The sequence below is a fragment of the Salvelinus alpinus genome, chromosome 5 (genome assembly GCF_045679555.1).
Source record: "Salvelinus alpinus chromosome 5, SLU_Salpinus.1, whole genome shotgun sequence".
Lineage (NCBI taxonomy): Eukaryota > Metazoa > Chordata > Actinopteri > Salmoniformes > Salmonidae > Salvelinus > Salvelinus alpinus.
The window spans coordinates 10,779,316-10,804,168 of NC_092090.1; the positions used below are offsets into that span (position 1 = coordinate 10,779,316).

The following is a 24,853-nucleotide window of genomic DNA, read 5'->3' on the forward strand; positions in this document are numbered from 1 at the left end:
TCTACAGTAGCCTATCACATCCTAGCCAGTTGAGAGGAGTGTCCTGTTCTACAGTAGCCTATCACATCCTAGCCAGTTGAGAGGAATGTCCTGTTCTACAGTAGCCTATCACATCCTAGCCAGTTGAGAGGAATGTCCTGTTCTACAGTAGCCTATCACATCCTAGCAGGTTGAGAGGAATGTCCTGTTCTACAGTAGCCTATCACATCCTAGCAGGTTGAGAGAGGAATGTCCTGTTCTACAGTAGCCTATCACATCCTAGCCAGTTGAGAGGAATGTCCTGTTCTACAGTAGCCTATCACATCCTAGCTAGTTGAGAGGAATGTCCTGTTCTACAGTAGCCTATCACATCCTAGCTAGTTGAGAGGAATGTCCTGTTCTACAGTAGCCTATCACATCCTAGCTAGTTGAGAGGAATGTCCTGTTCTACACTAGCCTATCACATCCTAGCCAGTTGAGAGAGGAATGTCCTGTTCTACAGTAGCCTATCACATCCTAGCAGGTTGAGAGGAATGTCCTGTTCTACAGTAGCCTATCACATCCTAGCCAGTTGAGAGGAATGTCCTGTTCTACAGTAGCCTATCACATCCTAGCCAGTTGAGAGGAATGTCCTGTTCTACAGTAGCCTATCACATCCTAGCTAGTTGAGAGAGGAATGTCCTGTTCTACAGTAGCCTATCACATCCTAGCAGGTTGAGAGAGGAATGTCCTGTTCTACAGTAGCCTATCACAGCCTAGCCAGTTGAGAGAGGAATGTCCTGTTCTACAGTAGCCTATCACATCCTAGCCAGTTGAGAGGAATGTCCTGTTCTACAGTAGCCTATCACATCCTAGCCAGTTGAGAGGAATGTCCTGTTCTACAGTAGCCTATCACATCCTAGCTAGTTGAGAGAGGAATGTCCTGTTCTACAGTAGCCTATCACATCCTAGCAGGTTGAGAGAGGAATGTCCTGTTCTACAGTAGCCTATCACAGCCTAGCCAGTTGAGAGAGGAATGTCCTGTTCTACAGTAGCCTATCACATCCTAGCCAGTTGAGAGGAATGTCCTGTTCTACAGTAGCCTATCACATCCTAGCCAGTTGAGAGGAATGTCCTGTTCTACAGTAACCTATCACATCCTAGCCAGTTGAGAGGAATGTTCTGTTCTACAGTAGCCTATCACATCCTAGCAGGTTGAGAGGAATGTCCTGTTCTACAGTAGCCTATCACATCCTAGCAGGTTGAGAGAGGAATGTCCTGTTCTACAGTAACCTATCACATCCTAGTCAGTTGAGAGAGGAATGTCCTGTTCTACAGTAGCCTATCACATCCTAGCCAGTTGAGAGGAATGTCCTGTTCTACAGTAGCCTATCACATCCTAGCTAGTTGAGAGAGGAATGTCCTGTTCTACAGTAGCCTATCACATCCTAGCCAGTTGAGAGGAATGTCCTGTTCTACAGTAGCCTATCACATCCTAGCCAGTTGAGAGGAATGTCCTGTTCTACAGTAGCCTATCACATCCTAGCAGGTTGAGAGACGAATGTCCTGTTCTACAGTAGCCTATCACATCCTAGCCAGTTGAGAGAGGAATGTCCTGTTCTACAGTAGCCTATCACATCCTAGCTAGTTGAGAGAGGAATGTCCTGTTCTACAGTAGCCTATCACATCCTAGTCAGTTGAGAGGAATGTCCTGTTCTACAGTAGCCTATCACATCCTAGCCAGTTGAGAGGAATGTCCTGTTCTACAGTAGCCTATCACATCCTAGCCAGTTGAGAGGAATGTCCTGTTCTACAGTAGCCTATCACATCCTAGCAGGTTGAGAGGAATGTCCTGTTCTACAGTAGCCTATCACATCCTAGCAGGTTGAGAGGAATGTCCTGTTCTACAGTAGCCTATCACATCCTAGCCAGTTGAGAGGAATGTCCTGTTCTACAGTAGCCTATCACATCCTAGCTAGTTGAGAGGAATGTCCTGTTCTACAGTAGCCTATCACATCTTAGCCAGTTGAGAGGAATGTCCTGTTCTACAGTAGCCTATCACATCCTAGCTAGTTGAGAGGAATGTCCTGTTCTACAGTAGCCTATCACATCCTAGCCAGTTGAGAGGAATGTCCTGTTCTACAGTAGCCTATCACATCCTAGCAGGTTGAGAGGAATGTCCTGTTCTACAGTAGCCTATCACATCCTAGCAGGTTGAGAGGAATGTCCTGTTCTACAGTAGCCTATCACATCCTAGCCAGTTGAGAGGAATGTCCTGTTCTACAGTAGCCTATCACATCCTAGCTAGTTGAGAGGAATGTCCTGTTCTACAGTAGCCTATCACATCTTAGCCAGTTGAGAGGAATGTCCTGTTCTACAGTAGCCTATCACATCCTAGCTAGTTGAGAGGAATGTCCTGTTCTACAGTAGCCTATCACATCCTAGCCAGTTGAGAGGAATGTCCTGTTCTACAGTAGCCTATCACATCCTAGCAGGTTGAGAGGAATGTCCTGTTCTACAGTAGCCTATCACATCCTAGCAGGTTGAGAGGAATGTCCTGTTCTACAGTAGCCTATCACATCCTAGCCAGTTGAGAGGAATGTCCTGTTCTACAGTAGCCTATCACATCCTAGCTAGTTGAGAGGAATGTCCTGTTCTACAGTAGCCTATCACATCTTAGCCAGTTGAGAGGAATGTCCTGTTCTACAGTAGCCTATCACATCCTAGCTAGTTGAGAGGAATGTCCTGTTCTACAGTAGCCTATCACATCCTAGCCAGTTGAGAGGAATGTCCTGTTCTACAGTAGCCTATCACATCCTAGCTAGTTGAGAGGAATGTCCTGTTCTACAGTAGCCTATCACATCCTAGCTAGTTGAGAGGAATGTCCTGTTCTACAGTAGCCTATCACATCCTAGCCAGTTGAGAGGAATGTCCTGTTCTACACTAGCCTATCACATCCTAGCCAGTTGAGAGAGGAATGTCCTGTTCTACAGTAGCCTATCACATCCTAGCAGGTTGAGAGGAATGTCCTGTTCTACAGTAGCCTATCACATCCTAGCCAGTTGAGAGGAATGTCCTGTTCTACAGTAGCCTATCACATCCTAGCCAGTTGAGAGGAATGTCCTGTTCTACAGTAGCCTATCACATCCTAGCTAGTTGAGAGAGGAATGTCCTGTTCTACAGTAGCCTATCACATCCTAGCAGGTTGAGAGAGGAATGTCCTGTTCTACAGTAGCCTATCACAGCCTAGCCAGTTGAGAGAGGAATGTCCTGTTCTACAGTAGCCTATCACATCCTAGCCAGTTGAGAGGAATGTCCTGTTCTACAGTAGCCTATCACATCCTAGCCAGTTGAGAGGAATGTCCTGTTCTACAGTAACCTATCACATCCTAGCCAGTTGAGAGGAATGTTCTGTTCTACAGTAGCCTATCACATCCTAGCTAGTTGAGAGGAATGTCCTGTTCTACAGTAGCCTATCACATCCTAGCAGGTTGAGAGGAATGTCCTGTTCTACAGTAGCCTATCACAGCCTAGCCAGTTGAGAGAGGAATGTCCTGTTCTACAGTAGCCTATCACATCCTAGCCAGTTGAGAGGAATGTCCTGTTCTACAGTAGCCTATCACATCCTAGCCAGTTGAGAGGAATGTCCTGTTCTACAGTAACCTATCACATCCTAGCCAGTTGAGAGGAATGTCCTGTTCTACAGTAGCCTATCACATCCTAGCCAGTTGAGAGGAATGTCCTGTTCTACAGTAGCCTATCACATCCTAGCTAGTTGAGAGGAATGTCCTGTTCTACAGTAGCCTATCACATCTTAGCCAGTTGAGAGGAATGTCCTGTTCTACAGTAGCCTATCACATCCTAGCTAGTTGAGAGGAATGTCCTGTTCTACAGTAGCCTATCACATCCTAGCCAGTTGAGAGGAATGTCCTGTTCTACAGTAGCCTATCACATCCTAGCTAGTTGAGAGGAATGTCCTGTTCTACAGTAGCCTATCACATCCTAGCTAGTTGAGAGGAATGTCCTGTTCTACAGTAGCCTATCACATCCTAGCCAGTTGAGAGGAATGTCCTGTTCTACACTAGCCTATCACATCCTAGCCAGTTGAGAGAGGAATGTCCTGTTCTACAGTAGCCTATCACATCCTAGCAGGTTGAGAGGAATGTCCTGTTCTACAGTAGCCTATCACATCCTAGCCAGTTGAGAGGAATGTCCTGTTCTACAGTAGCCTATCACATCCTAGCCAGTTGAGAGGAATGTCCTGTTCTACAGTAGCCTATCACATCCTAGCTAGTTGAGAGAGGAATGTCCTGTTCTACAGTAGCCTATCACATCCTAGCAGGTTGAGAGAGGAATGTCCTGTTCTACACTAGCCTATCACAGCCTAGCCAGTTGAGAGAGGAATGTCCTGTTCTACAGTAGCCTATCACATCCTAGCCAGTTGAGAGGAATGTCCTGTTCTACAGTAGCCTATCACATCCTAGCCAGTTGAGAGGAATGTCCTGTTCTACAGTAACCTATCACATCCTAGCCAGTTGAGAGGAATGTTCTGTTCTACAGTAGCCTATCACATCCTAGCTAGTTGAGAGGAATGTCCTGTTCTACAGTAGCCTATCACATCCTAGCAGGTTGAGAGGAATGTCCTGTTCTACAGTAGCCTATCACATCCTAGCAGGTTGAGAGAGGAATGTCCTGTTCTACAGTAGCCTATCACATCCTAGCCAGTTGAGAGGAATGTCCTGTTCTACAGTAGCCTATCACATCCTAGCTAGTTGAGAGAGGAATGTCCTGTTCTACAGTAGCCTATCACATCCTAGCCAGGTGAGAGGAATGTCCTGTTCTACAGTAGCCTATCACATCCTAGCCAGTTGAGAGGAATGTCCTGTTCTACAGTAGCCTATCACATCCTAGCCAGTTGAGAGAGGAATGTCCTGTTCTCAGTAGCCTATCACATCCTAGCTAGTTGAGAGAGGAATGTCCTGTTCTACAGTAGCCTATCACATCCTAGTCAGTTGAGAGGAATGTCCTGTTCTACAGTAGCCTATCACATCCTAGCCAGTTGAGAGAGGAATGTCCTGTTCTACAGTAGCCTATCACATCCTAGCCAGTTGAGAGGAATGTTCTGTTCTACAGTAGCCTATCACATCCTAGCAGGTTGAGAGAGGAATGTCCTGTTCTACAGTAGCCTATCACATCCTAGCAGGTTGAGAGAGGAATGTCCTGTTCTACAGTAGCCTATCACAGCCTAGCCAGTTGAGAGAGGAATGTCCTGTTCTACAGTAGCCTATCACATCCTAGCCAGTTGAGAGGAATGTCCTGTTCTACAGTAGCCTATCACATCCTAGCCAGTTGAGAGGAATGTCCTGTTCTACAGTAACCTATCACATCCTAGCCAGTTGAGAGGAATGTTCTGTTCTACAGTAGCCTATCACATCCTAGCTAGTTGAGAGGAATGTCCTGTTCTACAGTAGCCTATCACATCCTAGCAGGTTGAGAGGAATGTCCTGTTCTACAGTAGCCTATCACATCCTAGCAGGTTGAGAGAGGAATGTCCTGTTCTACAGTAGCCTATCACATCCTAGCCAGTTGAGAGGAATGTCCTGTTCTACAGTAGCCTATCACATCCTAGCTAGTTGAGAGAGGAATGTCCTGTTCTACAGTAGCCTATCACATCCTAGCCAGGTGAGAGGAATGTCCTGTTCTACAGTAGCCTATCACATCCTAGCCAGTTGAGAGGAATGTCCTGTTCTACAGTAGCCTATCACATCCTAGCAGGTTGAGAGAGGAATGTCCTGTTCTACAGTAGCCTATCACATCCTAGCCAGTTGAGAGAGGAATGTCCTGTTCTACAGTAGCCTATCACATCCTAGCTAGTTGAGAGAGGAATGTCCTGTTCTACAGTAGCCTATCACATCCTAGTCAGTTGAGAGGAATGTCCTGTTCTACAGTAGCCTATCACATCCTAGCCAGTTGAGAGGAATGTCCTGTTCTACAGTAGCCTATCACATCCTAGCTAGTTGAGAGAGGAATGTCCTGTTCTACAGTAGCCTATCACATCCTAGTCAGTTGAGAGGAATGTCCTGTTCTACAGTAGCCTATCACATCCTAGCCAGTTGAGAGAGGAATGTCCTGTTCTACAGTAGCCTATCACATCCTAGCCAGTTGAGAGGAATGTTCTGTTCTACAGTAGCCTATCACATCCTAGCAGGTTGAGAGAGGAATGTCCTGTTCTACAGTAGCCTATCACATCCTAGTCAGTTGAGAGGAATGTCCTGTTCTACAGTAGTCTATCACATCCTAGCAGGTTGAGAGAGGAATGTCCTGTTCTACAGTAGCCTATCACATCCTAGTCAGTTGAGAGGAATGTCCTGTTCTACAGTAGCCTATCACATCCTAGCCAGTTGAGAGGAATGTCCTGTTCTACAGTAGCCTATCACATCCTAGCAGGTTGAGAGGAATGTCCTGTTCTACAGTAGCCTATCACATCCTAGCAGGTTGAGAGGAATGTCCTGTTCTACAGTAGCCTATCACATCCTAGCAGGTTGAGAGAGGAATGTCCTGTTCTACAGTAGCCTATCACATCCTAGCTAGTTGAGAGGAATGTCCTGTTCTACAGTAGCCTATCACATCCTAGCCAGTTGAGAGGAATGTCCTGTTCTACAGTAGCCTATCACATCCTAGCTAGTTGAGAGGAATGTCCTGTTCTACAGTAGCCTATCACATCCTAGCAGGTTGAGAGAGGAATGTCCTGTTCTACAGTAGCCTATCACATCCTAGCAGGTTGAGAGGAATGTCCTGTTCTACAGTAGCCTATCACATCCTAGCAGGTTGAGAGGAATGTCCTGTTCTACAGTAGCCTATCACATCCTAGTCAGTTGAGAGGAATGTCCTGTTCTACAGTAGCCTATCACATCCTAGCAGGTTGAGAGAGGAATGTCCTGTTCTACAGTAGCCTATCACATCCTAGCCAGTTGAGAGGAATGTCCTGTTCTACAGTAGCCTATCACATCCTAGCAGGTTGAGAGAGGAATGTCCTGTTCTACAGTAGCCTATCACATCCTAGCAGGTTGAGAGAGGAATGTCCTGTTCTACAGTAGCCTATCACATCATAGCCAGTTGAGAGAGGAATGTCCTGTTCTACAGTAGCCTATCACATCCTAGTCAGTTGAGAGGAATGTCCTGTTCTACAGTAGCCTATCACATCCTAGCCAGTTGAGAGAGGAATGTCCTGTTCTACAGTAGCCTATCACATCCTAGCAGGTTGAGAGGAATGTCATGTTCTACAGTAGCCTATCACATCCTAGTCAGTTGAGAGAGGAATGTCCTGTTCTACAGTAGCCTATCACATCCTAGCCAGTTGAGAGGAATGTCCTGTTCTACAGTAGCCTATCACATCCTAGCTAGTTGAGAGAGGAATGTCCTGTTCTACAGTAGCCTATCACATCCTAGCAGGTTGAGAGAGGAATGTCCTGTTCTACAGTAGCCTATCACAGCCTAGCCAGTTGAGAGAGGAATGTCCTGTTCTACAGTAGCCTATCACATCCTAGCCAGTTGAGAGGAATGTCCTGTTCTACAGTAGCCTATCACATCCTAGCCAGTTGAGAGGAATGTCCTGTTCTACAGTAACCTATCACATCCTAGCCAGTTGAGAGGAATGTTCTGTTCTACAGTAGCCTATCACATCCTAGCCAGTTGAGAGGAATGTCCTGTTCTACAGTAGCCTATCACATCCTAGCAGGTTGAGAGGAATGTCCTGTTCTACAGTAGCCTATCACATCCTAGCAGGTTGAGAGAGGAATGTCCTGTTCTACAGTAGCCTATCACATCCTAGCAGGTTGAGAGGAATGTCCTGTTCTACAGTAGCCTATCACATCCTAGCAGGTTGAGAGGAATGTCCTGTTCTACAGTAGCCTATCACATCCTAGCCAGTTGAGAGGAATGTCCTGTTCTACAGTAGCCTATCACATCCTAGCAGGTTGAGAGGAATGTCCTGTTCTACAGTAGCCTATCACATCCTAGCAGGTTGAGAGGTCAGAATCATAACAGATATCCTCTTGTATGCCAACGGCGTCAACAAAAGGAGACGTGACTCTGATGTAATGCATGTCTATGTGTATGATGGGGGGGTTTGAGTTATTTACCCAGTCAGGAAGCATTGATCTGAATAACCATAGACGTCCATGGCAGAAGCCTCCATTCTGCATAGTAGCAGCCAGATGCACGGTTCCATTCAGCTCTGCAGTGCTATACAGCCTGTCCTGCACCCAGCCATCCAGACTGAATACAGTTATTATCATGGAGGGAAGGCATATTGTTCCAAAAACGCTGAATTGTTAGGAGGTGAAACTGTTGGCACTGCACTCCCTGTTCTGTTAGTACATACGCAGCGTCAAAGAGGGTGTGTGTGTGTGTGTGTGTGTGTGTGTGTGTGTGTGTGTGTGTGTGTGTGTGTGTGTGTGTGTGTGTGTGTGTGTGTGTGTGTGTGTGTGTGTGTGTGTGTGTGTGTGCAGATACAAAGCGCATATGCTTCAATCTGTGTTTCTGTGTATTTGTGTTTATGGTGGGTGTTTATTTGTGTCTGCATTTCTATGTGTGTGTGTGTGTGTGTGTGTGTGTGTGTGTGTGTGTGTGTGTGTGTTTGTGTGTGTGTGTGTTTACAATAATGCAGCATGTGTGTGTGACCTGTGAGCTGTGTTTAGCATATGAATGTGTCCAGGGTCGGTGACCCTTCTAGTAGCTCCTGTCAGCAGTGACCTGGACAGCGCTGTATTTAAAGGTCTTTCTCCTGGCCTCTTGGAGCTGACATGAACATCTTCACTAAAGTCTACGGACTAGTCCAACAAACCAGGTATGTTCAGAGTGCTGTGATCAGGGCCAGGTGTGCTGCCCGTCCCGTTTAGGTGAGGTGTTAGATAGGGGAAGAGGGGGGGGGGGGGGGGGGGGGTTCCCTGTGATTCCCTGACCCCCCCCCCTCTACAGACCCCCACCCACCAAGCCCGTCTGTGTGTCTGTCCGTATGTCTGTGTTTACACAGGCAGCCCAATTCTGATATTTTCTTCTCTAACTGATATTTTTGACTAATCAGATCAGCTCTTTGACCAATAATCGGGCTAAAGATCAGAATCGTGCTGCCTGTGTAAACACAGCCATAGTTCCTCTCTGTCCTCTAGTTTGTGTTGCCCACCGTCTCTCTGACTCTGTTACACGTGACCATACAAATAGATACAGAGAATCCTGTAGGATTATAGGATCACTATCAGAGTTGGGGTCAATTCCATTTCAATTCCAGACAATTCAGGAACATTGGAATTGGAACTAGGTTTACTTTCTGAACTGACTGGAATTGAAATTAAATGGACTCCAACCCTGATCTCTATGCACATGACACCAAAAGTCACCCAAATCATATAAATTTGAATGATGGCTAGCCTGATTCCTGTTAAATCATCTCATTTTAAAAGATGGCTATCCTGTGATGGCTAGCCTGATTCCTGTTAAATCATCTCATTTTGAATGATGACTAGCCTGTGATGGCTAGCCTGATTCCCATTAAATCATCTAATTTTGAAAGATGGCTAGCCTGATTCCTGTTAAATCATCTCATTTTGAAAGATGGCTAGCCTGATTCCTGCTAAATCATCTCATTTTGAATGATGGCTAGCCTGTGATGGCTAGCCTGATTCCCGTTAAATCATCTCATTTTGAAAGATGGCTAGCCTGATTCCCGTTAAATCATCTCATTTTAAAAGATGGCTAGCCTGTGATGGCTAGCCTGATTCCTGTTAAATCATCTCATTTTGAAAGATGGCTATCCTGTGATGGCTAGCCTGATTCCTGTTAAATCATCTCATTTTGAATGATGGCTAGCCTGATTCCCGTTAAATCATATCATTTTGAATGACGGCTAGCCTGTGATGGCTAGCCTGATTCCTGTTTATAGGGAAAGGATTGAAACACAATTGTAGTTTGTCATAATGGCCTGATTTTAATGGCACCCTATTCCCTATGTAGTGCCCCATACAGCTCATACAGGTCTGGTCAAAAGTAGTGCGCTACATAGGGAATAGGGTACCATTTGGTACCCGCACTAAAATTACATTAGACCATTATTACTGAACAAAAAGTACAAAGTTCACAGATAACCATTCCGTCTTTAAAGTATAATCACAGGCTCTATAGATCAAATAAATGTTTTTGTCACAGTTACATGCTGTCCCTTATCTGAACACAGCAAGATTATTGATGTGTGTGTGTGTGTGTATGTGTGTGTGTATGCGTGTGTGTGTGTGTTTACAATAATGCACCATGAGTGTGTGACCTATAAGCTGTGTTTAGCATATGAATGTGTCCAGGGTCGGTGACCCTTCTAGTAGCTCCTGTCAGCAGTGTACATCTGAGTCAGATAGCTGGCAAAGGTGCTGTGGACAAAGGTCATGTCTGAAGTTCATGTGTTTAATTAGAGATCCCTCCATCCTATCTCCGTAGCAAGCTGGGGTCTGTGCTCCAACGTGCCTTCTACGGGTCCAGTGGGAGGGTAGGTCCAAACACGTCCTCGTCCCACACACAAGATAACGTAGCTGACTTTTTAAATCAGATAAAAAATGTTTACATATTTCAATAAGTTAGATATTTCATAGAGAAAGCCCATGTACCATGTCATTAAGTTAGTTATTTCATAGAGAAAGCCCATGTACCACTTCAATAAGTTAGTTATTTCATAGAGAAAGCCCATGTACCATGTCAATAAGTTAGTTATTTCATAGAGAAAGCCCATGTACCACGTCAATAAGTTAGTTATTTCATAGAGATGTACCATGTACCACGTCAGTAAGTTAGTTATTTCATAGAGATGTACCACGTCAGTAAGTTAGTTATTTCATAGAGATGTACCATGTACCACGTCAATAAGTTAGTTATTTCATAGAGATGTACCATGTCAGTAAGTTAGTTATTTCATAGAGATGTACCACGTCAATAAGTTAGTTATTTCATAGAGATGTACCATGTACCACGTCAATAAGTTAGTTATTTCATAGAGAAAGCCCATGTACCACATCAATAAGTTAGTTATTTCATAGAGAAAGCCCATGTACCACATCAATAAGTTAGTTATTTCATAGAGAAAGCCCATGTACCACATCAATAAGTTAGTTATTTCATAGAGAAAGCCCATGTACCACGTCAGTAAGTTAGTAATTTCATAGAGAAAGCCCATGTACCACATCAATAAGTTAATTTTTTCATAGAGAAAGCCCATGTACCACGTCAGTAAGTTAGTTATTTCATAGAGAAAGCCCATGTACCATGTCAGTAAGTTAGTTATTTCATAGAGAAAGCCCATGTACCATGTCAATAAGTTAGTTATTTCATAGAGATGTACCACATCAATAAGTTAGTTATTTCATAGAGAAAGCCCATGTACCACATCAATAAGTTAGTTATTTCATAGAGAAAGCCCATGTACCACGTCAGTAAGTTAGAGAGAGTTGTTAATATTTACTTCGTGGCCGTTGTTGATGATGATGCTATTTTGTGTGTTGTTATTGTGTTGTCAGGTGACCCTTTTCGAACAGCGTAATTTTGCCGGCAGACGTCTGGACCTGAGTGCCGACTGCCAGAAACTAAGCGACAAGAACTTCCCAGAGAGATGCAACTCTGTGCAGGTGGAGAATGGAGCGTAAGTGGGTTAGAGTTAGGGCTCTGTGGAGAATGGAGCGTAAGTGGGTTAGAGTTAGGGCTCTGTGGAGATGGAGCGTAAGGGCTCTGTGGAGATGGAGGGTACGTGGGTTAGGGTTAGGGCTCTGTGGAGATGGAGGGTAAGTGGGTTAGGGCTCTGTGGAGATGGAGGGTAAGTGGGTTAGGGCTCTGTGGAGATGGAGGGTAAGTGGGTTAGGGCTCTGTGGAGATGGAGGGTAAGTGGGTTAGGGCTCTGTGGAGATGGAGGGTACGTGGGTTAGGGTTAGGGCTCTGTGGAGATGGAGGGTAAGTGGGTTAGGGTTAGGGCTCTGTGGAGATGGAGGGTTAGTGGGTTAGGGCTCTGTGGAGATGGAGGGTTAGTGGGTTAGGGTTAGGGCTCTGTGGAGATGGTTAGTGGGTTAGGGCTCTGTGGAGATGGAGGGTTAGTGGGTTAGGGCTCTGTGGAGATGGAGGGTTAGTGGGTTAGGGTTAGGGCTCTGTGGAGATGGAGTGTTAGTGGGTTAGGGCTCTGTGGAGATGGAGGGTAAGTGGGTTAGGGCTCTGTGGAGATGGAGGGTAAGTGGGTTAGGGCTCTGTGGAGATGGAGCGTTGGGGCTCTGTGGAGATGGAGCGTTGGGGCTCTGTGGAGATGGATCATAAGTGGAGTGGAGCCACCTAGTGACATTAATATGTCATTGCAAAATGACACACGTTCTGTATAGAAAACTCTGGATTATATCACCTTAACAGAAATACATGTTCACTTCAAAAATACCAATATCATTCAGAACAAAAGAGAATATAATCAAACAGAATATAGTTTATTCTTCTCCGAGCAGGAAATGATTTTCAGTATCATTGCAGTAATTCAGATCTGGCCAATCCTGTTCTTTTACAATTACATTCCTAATGTGTTTATCCTAAGACATATAGATGTATCGTGTCCCCAGCTTTCCCCTCCACCACACTGTTGTTCTCTGCAGTCATTGTTCCACTGTTCAGAGGTTGTGTCTGTGTGTGTGTGGTCCAGATGGGTGGGCTACGAGCAGGAGAACTTCAGAGGGCGTCAGTACCTGTGGGACATGGCAGAGAAGGGAGAGTACAACTGCTACGACAAGTGGTGTGCCCAGGTGGACCATGTCTCCTCGGTGCGCTCAGTCAAACAGGTGAGACGGAGAGGACCCACAGAGAGGCATTTGAACACACACACACACACACACACACACACACACACACACACACACACACACACACACACACACACACACACACACACACACACACACACACACACACACACACACACACACACACACACACACACACACACACATACACACATACACACACACACACACACACACACACACAGGGGAAATACTCTCAAACTAAAATGAGTAGCTGCTAGTTTCTGTTATTGGCCAACCTGGTACAATTATCCCCTGAGGACGACCCACACAGACTGGGACAAACACACACACACTAACCCTCTATCGTCTCTCCCAGGACTCGTCTCCTGCCCGAGCCCATCTGTTTGAGAGGGCTGGGTTCTCTGGTAAGAGGACAGAACTACAGGATGACATACCCAACATGATGACTCGCTACAGTCTCAACAGGGCTGCCTCTATCCGTGTCCTGGGAGGAGCGTAAGTAGTCCTCTATAATATACAGTCTGAACAGAGCTGCCTCTATCCGTGTCCTGGGAGGAGTGTAAGTAGTCCTCTATAATATACAGTCTGAACAGGGCTGCCTCTATCCGTGTCCTGGGAGGAGCGTAAGTAGTCCTCTATAATATACAGTCTGAACAGGGCTGCCTCTATCCGTGTCCTGGGAGGAGCGTAAGTAGTCCTCTATAATATACAGTCTGAACAGAGCTGCCTCTATCCGTGTCCTGGGAGGAGTGTAAGTAGTTCTCTATAATATACAGTCTGAACAGGGCTGCCTCTATCCGTGTCCTGGGAGGAGCGTAAGTAGTCCTCTATAATATACAGTCTGAACAGGGCTGCCTCTATCCGTGTCCTGAGAGGAGCGTAAGTAGTCCTCTATAATATACAGTCTGAACAGGGCTGCCTCTATCCGTGTCCTGGGAGGAGCGTAAGTAGTCCTCTATAATATACAGTCTGAACAGGGCTGCCTCTATCCGTGTCCTGGGAGGAGCGTAAGTAGTCCTCTATAATATACAGTCTGAACAGGGCTGCCTCTATCCGTGTCCTGGGAGGAGCGTAAGTAGTCCTCTATAATATACAGTCTGAACAGGGCTGCCTCTATCCGTGTCCTGGGAGGAGCGTAAGTAGTCCTCTATAATATACAGTCTGAACAGGGCTGCCTCTATCCGTGTCCTGAGAGGAGCGTAAGTAGTCCTCTATAATATACAGTCTGAACAGGGCTGCCTCTATCCGTGTCCTGGGAGGAGCGTAAGTAGTCCTCTATAATATACAGTCTGAACAGGGCTGCCTCTATCCGTGTCCTGGGAGGAGCGTAAGTAGTCCTCTATAATATACAGTCTGAACAGGGCTGCCTCTATCCGTGTCCTGGGAGGAGCGTAAGTAGTCCTCTATAATATACAGTCTGAACAGGGCTGCCTCTATCCGTGTCCTGGGAGGAGCGTAAGTAGTCCTCTATAATATACAGTCTGAACAGGGCTGCCTCTATCTTCCTAGACCTACCAGGACCTACCAGAACTATTTGTAGCGTCAGTTTAGACCCCAAACAGACGTGTTTTCCGCACACTACCTTGTCTGACTGTTAGTCAAGGTTAGCTAACGTTCGATGCTGATACAAAACAAATGGAATGTTTTAGCTAACGTTAGCTAACATTCGCAAACTATTTCCCTTGTTGAATGCACCTCAGGTCTGCAGTGAAGGCCCTTGCCTTTTGTTTCACTGATACCTCCCAGACCTCCCAGGTCCTAATATTCATACACATTATCCACTCATAGAAAGTCTTGCTTGTTTGAGAAACATCCTAGCTTACATCCAAAGTTCCAAACAGAATGATTACATCTCTTTAAACCTCCAAACAGAATGATTACAGCTCTTTAAACCTCTAAACAGAATGATTACAGCTCTTTAAACCACCAAACAGAATGATTACATCTCTTTAAACCTCTAAACAGAATGATTACAGCTCTTTAAACCACCAAACAGAATGATTACAGCTCTTTAAACCTCTAAACAGAATGATTACAGCTCTTTAAACCACTAAACAGAATGATTACATCTCTTTAAACCACTAAACATAATGATTACATCTCTTTAAACCTCTAAACAGAATGATTACAGCTCTTTAAACCACCAAACAGAATGATTACAGCTCTTTAAACATCTAAACAGAATGATTACAGCTCTTTAAACCTCTAAACAGAATGATTACAGCTCTTTAAACCTCTAAACAGAATGATTACAGCTCTTTAAACCACCAAACAGAATGATTACAGCTCTTTAAACCACCAAACAGAATGATTACAGCTCTTTAAACCTCCAAACAGAATGATTACAGCTCTTTAAACCACCAAACAGAATGATTACAGCTCTTTAAACCTCCAAACAGAATGATTACAGCTCTTTAAACCTCCAAACAGAATGATTACAGCTCTTTAAACCTCCAAACAGAACGATTACAGCTCTTTAAACCTCTAAACAGAACGATTACAGCTCTTTAAACCTCTAAACAGAATGATTACAGCTCTTTAAACCTCTAAACAGAATGATTACAGCTCTTTAAACCTCCAAACAGAATGATTACAGCTCTTTAACCCACTAAACAGAATGATTACAGCTCTTTAAACCACCAAACAGAATGATTACAGCTCTTTAAACCTCTAAACAGAACGATTACAGCTCTTTAAACATCTAAACAGATTGATTACAGCTCTTTAAACCTCTAAACAGAATGATTACAGCTCTTTAAACCTCTAAACAGAATGATTACAGCTCTTTAAACCTCTAAACAGAATGATTACAGCTCTTTAAACCTCTAAACAGAACGATTACAGCTCTTTAAACCTCTAAACAGAATGATTACAGCTCTTTAAATCTCCAAACAGAATGATTACAGCTCTTTAAACCACCAAACAGAATGATTACAGCTCTTTAAACCACTAAACAGAATGATTACAGCTCTTTAAACCACTAAACAGAATGATTACAGCTCTTTAAACCTCCAAACAGAATGATTACAGCTCTTTAAACCTCTAAACAGAATGATTACAGCTCTTTAAACCTCCAAACAGAATGATTACAGCTCTTTAAACCTCCAAACAGAATGATTACAGCTCTTTAAACCTCAAAACAGAATGATTACAGCTCTTTAAACCACTAAACAGAATGATTACATCTCTTTAAACCACTAAACAGAATGATTACAGCTGTTTAAACCACTAAACAGAATGATTACAGCTCTTTAAACCACTAAACAGAATGATTACAGCTCTTTAAACCACTAAACAGAATGATTACAGCTTTTTAAACCACTAAACAGAATGATTACAGCTCTTTAAACCTCTAAACAGAATGATTACAGCTCTTTAAATCACTAAACAGAATGATTACAGCTCTTTAAACCACGAAACAGAATGATTACAGCTCTTTAAACATCTAAACAGAATGATTACAGCTGTTTAAACCACTAAACAGAATGATTACAGCTCTTTAAACCACTAAACAGAATGATTACAGCTCTTTAAACCACTAAACAGAATGATTACAGCTTTTTAAACCACTAAACAGAATGATTACAGCTCTTTAAACCTCTAAACAGAATGATTACAGCTCTTTAAATCACTAAACAGAATGATTACAGCTCTTTAAACCACGAAACAGAATGATTACATCTCTTTAAACCTCTAAACAGAATGATTACAGCTCTTTAAACCTCTAAACAGAATGATTACAGCTCTTTAAACCACTAAACAGAATGATTACAGCTCTTTAAACCACTAAACAGAATGAGTACAGCTCTTTAAACCACTAAACAGAATGATTACAGCTCTTTAACCACTAAACAGAATGATTACAGCTTTTTAAACCACTTAACAGAATGATTACATCTCTTTAAACCACTAAACAGAATGATTACAGCTCTTTAAACCACTAAACAGAATGATTACAGCTCTTTAAACCTCCAAACAGAATGATTACAGCTCTTTAAACCACTAAACTTATTTGCTAGGCTCTATGTGATGTTTCTAAATACTGTATATCCTGATAATACAATGACTATATATTGAAAATATACGTATATATATATTTTCAAGGGCTAACATCGTTGTAGTAGTTTCGAGGGCAAACATCTGGTTTAGCTCTACCATGACATCCAGTTCCGTCTTGCCGTCATGGGTCAGTAATGTAAACGCAGCTAAACACACGTCAAATACTGTCCTTTAGCGATGTTTGATTTAGTTGGCCCAGTAGAATCAATGGGATAATCCAGTTGACCTGGCCCAGTAGAATCAATGGGATAATCCAGTTGACCTGGCCCAGTAGAATCAATGGGATAATCCAGTTGGCCTGGCCCAGAAGAATCAATGGGATAATCCAGTTGACCTGGCCCAGTAGAATCAATGGGATAATCCAGTTGACCTGGCCCAGTAGAATCAATGGGATAATCCAGTTGACCTGGCCCAGTAGAATCAATGGGATAATCCAGTTGACCTGGCCCAGTAGAATCAATGGGATAATCCAGTTGACCTGGCCCAGTAGAATCAATGGGATAATCCAGTTGACCTGGCCCAGTAGAATCAATGGGATAATCCAGTTGACCTGGCCCAGTAGAATCAATGGGTTAATCCCAAAGTTGTAACCTACAAGCTCTAGTTGAAGGAGTTAAGGAACTAATGTGATATGTCTCTAATCACCCCGTTTCTTTTTCTGTCCCTGCCTGCCTTCCATCCTGCCTGCCTGCCTGTCTGTCTGTCTGTCTGTCTGTCTGTCTGTCTGTCTGTCTGTCTGTCTGTCTGTCTGCCTGCCTGTCTGCCTGCCTCCCTTCCTGTCTGTCTGTCTGTCTGTCTGCCTGCCTGCCTCCCTTCCTGTCTGTCTGTCTGCCTGCCTGCCTCCCTTCCTGTCTGTCTGCCTGCCTGCCTGTCTCTTCAGCTGGGTGGTGTACCAGGAGCCTAACTACAGAGGTCCCCACTATGTCTTGGAGAAACGTGACTACAACAACGCCTCTGACTGGGGCTCCCAGAGCAGCACCGTGGGCTCCATGCGACGGGTCCGCTTCAATAACTAACCAACTAACTACAGAGGTGCGCAGCGGTCTAAGGCACTGCATCTCAGTGCTAGAGGCGTCACTACAGAACTGGTTCGATTCCAGGATGTATCACAACCGGCCGTGATTTGGAGTCCCATAGGGCGGCGCACAATTGGCCCAGCGTCGTCCGGGTTAGGGCTTGGCCGGGGTAGGCCGTCATTGTAAATAAGCATTTGTTCTTAACTGACTTGCCTAGTTAAATAAAGGTTAAAAAATTCATAAGAAAACCCTCTGTAAGCCCCCTAACCTCGTAAACCCCCCATGCCCTAATCCCACAAACCAACAGGAGGACTCCCCACCAGCACCCCTTCCACCTGACACACACACTCTGTCAGCTTAATACACACACACACATTATGCAAAACTACCAGAAACCTATTTTAATAATAAACAGTAAAAAGACAATTGCTCGTGTTGCGTGTTGTTTTGTTATCAGGGTTGTGATGATGATGTAATTGGTGAATTCATTGTGGTATATTTTCTCACAGGTTGATAGAAAACCCTGCTACTACTAACACATACAGTATGTAGAGCAGATACTACTACTAACACATAGAGTATGTAGAGCAGATACTACTACTAACACATACAGTATGCAGAGCAGATACTACTAATAACACATACAGTATGTAGAGCAGATACTACTACTAACACATAGAGTATGTAGAGCAGATACTACTAATAACACATACAGTATGTAGAGCAGATACTACTAATAACACATACAGTATGCAGAGCAGATACTACTAATAACACATAGAGTATGCAGAGCAGATACTACTAATAACACATACAGTATGTAGAGCAGATACTACTAATAACACATACAGTATGTAGAGCAGATACTACTACTAACACATAGAGTATGCAGAGCAGATACTACTAATAACACATACAGTATGTAGAGCAGATACTACTACTAACACATAGAGTATGTAGAGCAGATACTACTAATAACACATACAGTATGTAGAGCAGATACTACTAATAACACATACAGTATGTAGAGCAGATACTACTAATAACACATACAGTATGTAGAGCAGATACTACTACTAACACATACAGTATGTAGAGCAGATACTACTACTAACACATACAGTATGTAGAGCAGATACTACTACTAACACATACAGTATGTAGAGCAGATACTACTACTAACACATAGAGTATGTAGAGCAGATACTACTACTAACACATACAGTATGTAGAGCAGATACTACTACTAACACATACAGTATGTAGAGCAGATACTACTAATAACACATACAGTATGTAGAGCAGATACTACTACTAACACATACAGTATGTAGAGCAGATACTACTACTAACACATACAGTATGTAGAGCAGATACTACTACTAACACATACAGTATGTAGAGCAGATACTACTACTAACACATACAGTATGTAGAGCAGATACTACTACTAACACATACAGTATGTAGAGCAGATACTACTACTAACACATACAGTATGTAGAGCAGATACTACTACTAACACATACAGTATGTAGAGCAGATACTACTACTAACACATACAGTATGTAGAGCAGATACTACTACTAACACATAGAGTATGTAGAGCAGATACTACTACTAACACATACAGTATGTAGAGCAGATACTACTACTAACACATACAGTATGTAGAGCAGATACTACTAATAACACATACAGTATGTAGAGCAGATACTACTACTAACACATACAGTATGTAGAGCAGATACTACTACTAACACATACAGTATGTAGAGCAGATACTACTACTAACACATAGAGTATGTAGAGCAGATACTACTACTAACACATACAGTATGTAGAGCAGATACTACTACTAACACATACAGTATGTAGAGCAGATACTACTAATAACACATACAGTATGTAGAGCAGATACTACTACTAACACATACAGTATGTAGAGCAGATACTACTACTAACACATACAGTATGTAGAGCAGATACTACTACTAACACATACAGTATGTAGAGCAGATACTACTACTAACACATACAGTATGTAGAGCAGATACTACTACTAACACATACAGTATGTAGAGCAGATACTACTACTAACACATACAGTATGTAGAGCAGATACTACTACTAACACATACAGTATGTAGAGCAGATACTACTACTAACACATAGAGTATGTAGAGCAGATACTACTACTAACACATACAGTATGTAGAGCAGATACTACTACTAACACATACAGTATGTAGAGCAGATACTACTAATAACACATACAGTATGTAGAGCAGATACTACTACTAACACATACAGTATGTAGAGCAGATACTACTACTAACACATACAGTATGTAGAGCAGATACTACTACTAACACATAGAGTATGTAGAGCAGATACTACTACTAACACATACAGTATGTAGAGCAGATACTACTACTAACACATACAGTATGTAGAGCAGATACTACTACTAACACATAGAGTATGTAGAGCAGATACTACTACTAACACATACAGTATGTAGAGCAGATACTACTACTAACACATAGAGTATGTAGAGCAGATACTACTACTAACACATAGAGTATGTAGAGCAGATACTACTACTAACACATACAGTATGTAGAGCAGATACTACTACTAACACATACAGTATGTAGAGCAGATACTACTACTAACACATACAGTATGCAGAGCAGATACTACTACTAACACATACAGTATGTAGAGCAGATACTACTACTAACACATACAGTATGTAGAGCAGATACTACTACTAACACATAGAGTATGTAGAGCAGATACTACTACTAACACATACAGTATGTAGAGCAGATACTACTACTAACACATAGAGTATGCAGAGCAGATACTACTACTAACACATACAGTATGTAGAGCAGATACTACTACTAACACATAGAGTATGTAGAGCAGATACTACTAATAACACATACAGTATGTAGAGCAGATACTACTAATAACACATACAGTATGCAGAGCAGATACTACTAATAACACATACAGTATGCAGAGCAGATACTACTAATAATACATACAGTATGTAGAGCAGATACTACTAATAACACATACAGTATGTAGAGCAGATACTACTAATAACACATACAGTATGCAGAGCAGATACTACTAATAACACATACAGTATGTAGAGCAGATACTACTAATAACACATACAGTATGCAGAGCAGATACTACTACTAACACATAGAGTATGTAGAGCAGATACTACTAATAACACATACAGTATGTAGAGCAGATACTACTAATAACACATACAGTATGCAGAGCAGATACTACTAATAACACATACAGTATGTAGAGCAGATACTACTAATAACACATACAGTATGTAGAGCAGATACTACTAATAACACATACAGTATGCAGAGCAGATACTACTAATAACGCATACAGTATGCAGAGCAGATACTAATAACACATACAGTATGTAGAGCAGATACTACTAATAACACATACAGTATGTAGAGCAGATACTTCTACTAACACATACAGTATGCAGAGCAGATACTACTAATAACACATACAGTATGCAGAGCAGATACTACTACTAACACACACAGAATGTAGAGCAGATACTACTAATAACACATACAGTATGCAGAGAAGATACTACTAACACATACAGAATGCAGAGCAGATACTACTAATAACACATACAGTATGCAGAGCAGATACTACTAATAACACATACAGTATGTAGAGCAGATACTTCTACTAACACATACAGTATGCAGAGCAGATACTACTACTAACACATACAGTATGCAGAGCAGATACTACTAATAACACATACAGTATGCAGAGCAGATACTACTAATAACACATTAGTGTGAAGTGTGAAGCATTTATTTCGGCTGCAATTTCTGATGCTGGTAACTCTAATGAACTTATCCTCTGCAGCAGAGGTAACTTGTCACGACTTCGGCTGAGGTCGGCTCCTCTCCTTGTTCGGGCGGCGTTCGGCGGTCGACGTCACCGGCTTTCTAGTCATCACCGATCCATGTTTCCTTTTTCCTTTTGTTCTGTCTTGATTACGCACATCTGATTTCTATTCCCTTATTATGTTCCTTATTTACCCTCTCGTCTACCTTTCTGTTTTGTCCGTGATTGTTCTGTGTTACCGTGTGTGTTGGAGGGTTTTCTCTATTTGTTAAGTTTCCATGTTGGAGATATTCCGGTTTTGTATAATATTTTGAGTAAAGACTGTTGTGTTTTTCTCAAACCTGTGTCCTGCGCCTGACTCAGACAACGAACCCAGCATTTTATCAAATAACTCTGGGTCTTCCATTCCTGTGGTGGTCCTCATGAGAGCCAGTTTCATCATAGCGACTGTTGGTTTGTGGGATTGCACTTGAAGAAACTTTCAAAGTTCTTGACATTTTCCATATTGACTGATTTAAAGTAATGATGGAATGTCGTTTGCTTATTTGAGCTGTTCTTGTCATAATATGGACATGGTCTTTTACGAAATAGGGCTATGTTCTGTATACCACCCCTACCTTGTCACAACACAACTGATTGGCTCAAACGCATTAAGGAAATAAATTCCACGAATTAACTTTTAACAAGGCACACCTGTTAATTGAAATGCATTCCAGGTGACTACCTCATGAAGCTGGTTGAGAGAATTCCAAGAGTGTACAAAGCTGTCATCAAGGCAAAGGGTGGCTACTTTGAAGAATCTCAAATATAAAATATATTTTGATTTGTTTAGCACTTTTTTGGTTACTACATGATTCCATATGTGTTATTTCATAGTTTTGATGTCTTCACTATTATTCTACAATGTAGAAAATAGTAAAAATAAAGAAAAACCCTTGAATGAGTAGGTGTTCTAAAACGTTTGCCCAGTACTGTAGTTATATACTGTATATTTATTTTTTTACTCAGTCGTGATCTCGACATACTGTTCAGTTAGAATAGTAGAATACACAAGGTGCAGAATGTTGACATTTGGTTACGCATCAGTTTTTCTCTTGTTATGTGAGTCACTGACAGTCACTCAATTATCCCATGTCAGCTAACATTTGTTTTAGATTGGTAAGGTTGGTCCAGCGGCCAGCTATGTAAACTTGTAGTAATCGTGGTTTAATTATCGCTGCAACTCCCCAACGGGCTCGGGGGGGCGAAGGTCGAGTCATGCGTCCTCCAAAACATGACCCACCAAACCACGGTTCTTAACATCCTCCCACATAACTCCGAAAGCTAGCCGCACCAATGTGTTAGAGGAAACACCGTTCAACTGACGACGAGGTCAGCCTGCAGGCGCCCGGCCCGCCACAAGGAGTCGCTAGAGCGCGATGAGCCAAGTAAAGCCCCCCCCGTCCAAACCCTCCCCTAACCCGGACAACGCTGGGCCAATTGTGAGCCGCCCCATGGGACTCCCGATCACGACCGGTTGTGACACAGCCCGGGATCAAACCCAGATCTGTAGTGATGCCTCTAGCACTGCGATGCAGGACCGTAGTGCCGTAGACCGCTGCGCTACTCGGGAAGCAAAATTCTAGATTATTATGACACATATTATATGTTAATAACATATTATTGGACATATACAGTTAATGAGCAGTGGTGGAATTTCCAGGTCAGAACACATCACATTACTGTTATATATATAATGAGACGGAAGCTGCTTCTAGAATGAGAATGTCTTCAGAATCCACTCTAAAAGAACACTGGAACACATCACATTACTGTTATATATATAATGAGACGGAAGCTGCTTCTAGAATGAGAATGTCTTCAGAATCCACTCTAAAAGAACACTGGAACACATCACATTACTGTTATATATATAATGAGACGGAAGCTGCTTCTAGAATGAGAATGTCTTCAGAATCCACTGTAAAAGAACATTAGAACACATCACATTACTGTTATATATATAATGAGACGGAAGCTGCTTCTAGAATGAGAATGTCTTCAGAATCCACTCTAAAAGAACTCTGGAACACATCACATTACTGTTATATATATAATGAGACGGAAGCTGCTTCTAGAATGAGAATGTCTTCAGAATCCACTGTAAAAGAACATTAGAACACATCACATTACTGTTATATATATAATGAGACGGAAGCTGCTTCTAGAATGAGAATGTCTTCAGAATCCACTCTAAAAGAACTCTGGAACACATCACATTACTGTTATATATATAATGAGACGGAAGCTGGTTCTAGAATGAGAATGTCTTCTGAATCCACTCTAAAAGAACACTGGAACACATCACATTACTGTTCCCGCTGGTTTTACAACAGAGATATTCTGTTGGCGGGAGGCCGAGGTTGCTGCTGTTCTGTTCACCACCACATCTTAAATCTACTCACACATGTTCCTCTCTCTCTCTCTTCCTCTCACAAACACACACACATGCTCAGACACACACTCACACACACAAATAACATTGTGGTGTGTTGTTATTGACACAGACAACATGTCAGTCCTAGCCCGGGGCGGAGACAGAGAGAGTATTGCTCTGACTTATAAATAGATGGGAATACACCCAACATCAGAATACACACACACACACACACACACACACACACACACACACACACACACACACACACACACACACACACACACACACACACACACACACACACACACACACACACACACACACACACACACACACACACACACACACACACACACACACACACTAATCCAAACAATTGAACTCCAAGAAATACCCGAAATGTAGATTTTATTGCTCAGCACTAAATCCTACAGAGAGCAGAGCACTCCTCAACTCCCATAAGTCACATGTTACAACGCTCCAATGGCCGACACAACCCTCAACTCCCATATGTCACATGTTACAACGCTCCAATGGCCGACACAACCCTCAACTCCCATATGTCACATGTTACAACGCTCCAATGGCCGACACAACCCTTAACCCCATAAGTCACATGTTACAACGCTACAATGGCCGACACAACCCTT

The 24,853-nt window shown here is 42.7% G+C and overlaps 1 protein-coding gene across 1 annotated transcript; it reads left to right on the forward strand.

The window, feature by feature from the left end:
• Positions 1–8,710: 8,710 nt before the first annotated feature.
• Positions 8,711–18,286, forward strand: crybgx (crystallin beta gamma X). The gene is made up of 6 exons (XM_071400554.1): positions 8,711–8,806; positions 10,444–10,492; positions 11,514–11,635; positions 12,665–12,800; positions 13,141–13,280; positions 17,725–18,286. The coding sequence occupies exons 1-6, from the start codon at positions 8,763–8,765 to the stop codon at positions 17,858–17,860; spliced, it is 627 nt and encodes a 208-aa protein (XP_071256655.1). The 5' UTR covers positions 8,711–8,762; the 3' UTR covers positions 17,861–18,286.
• Positions 18,287–24,853: the final 6,567 nt, after the last annotated feature.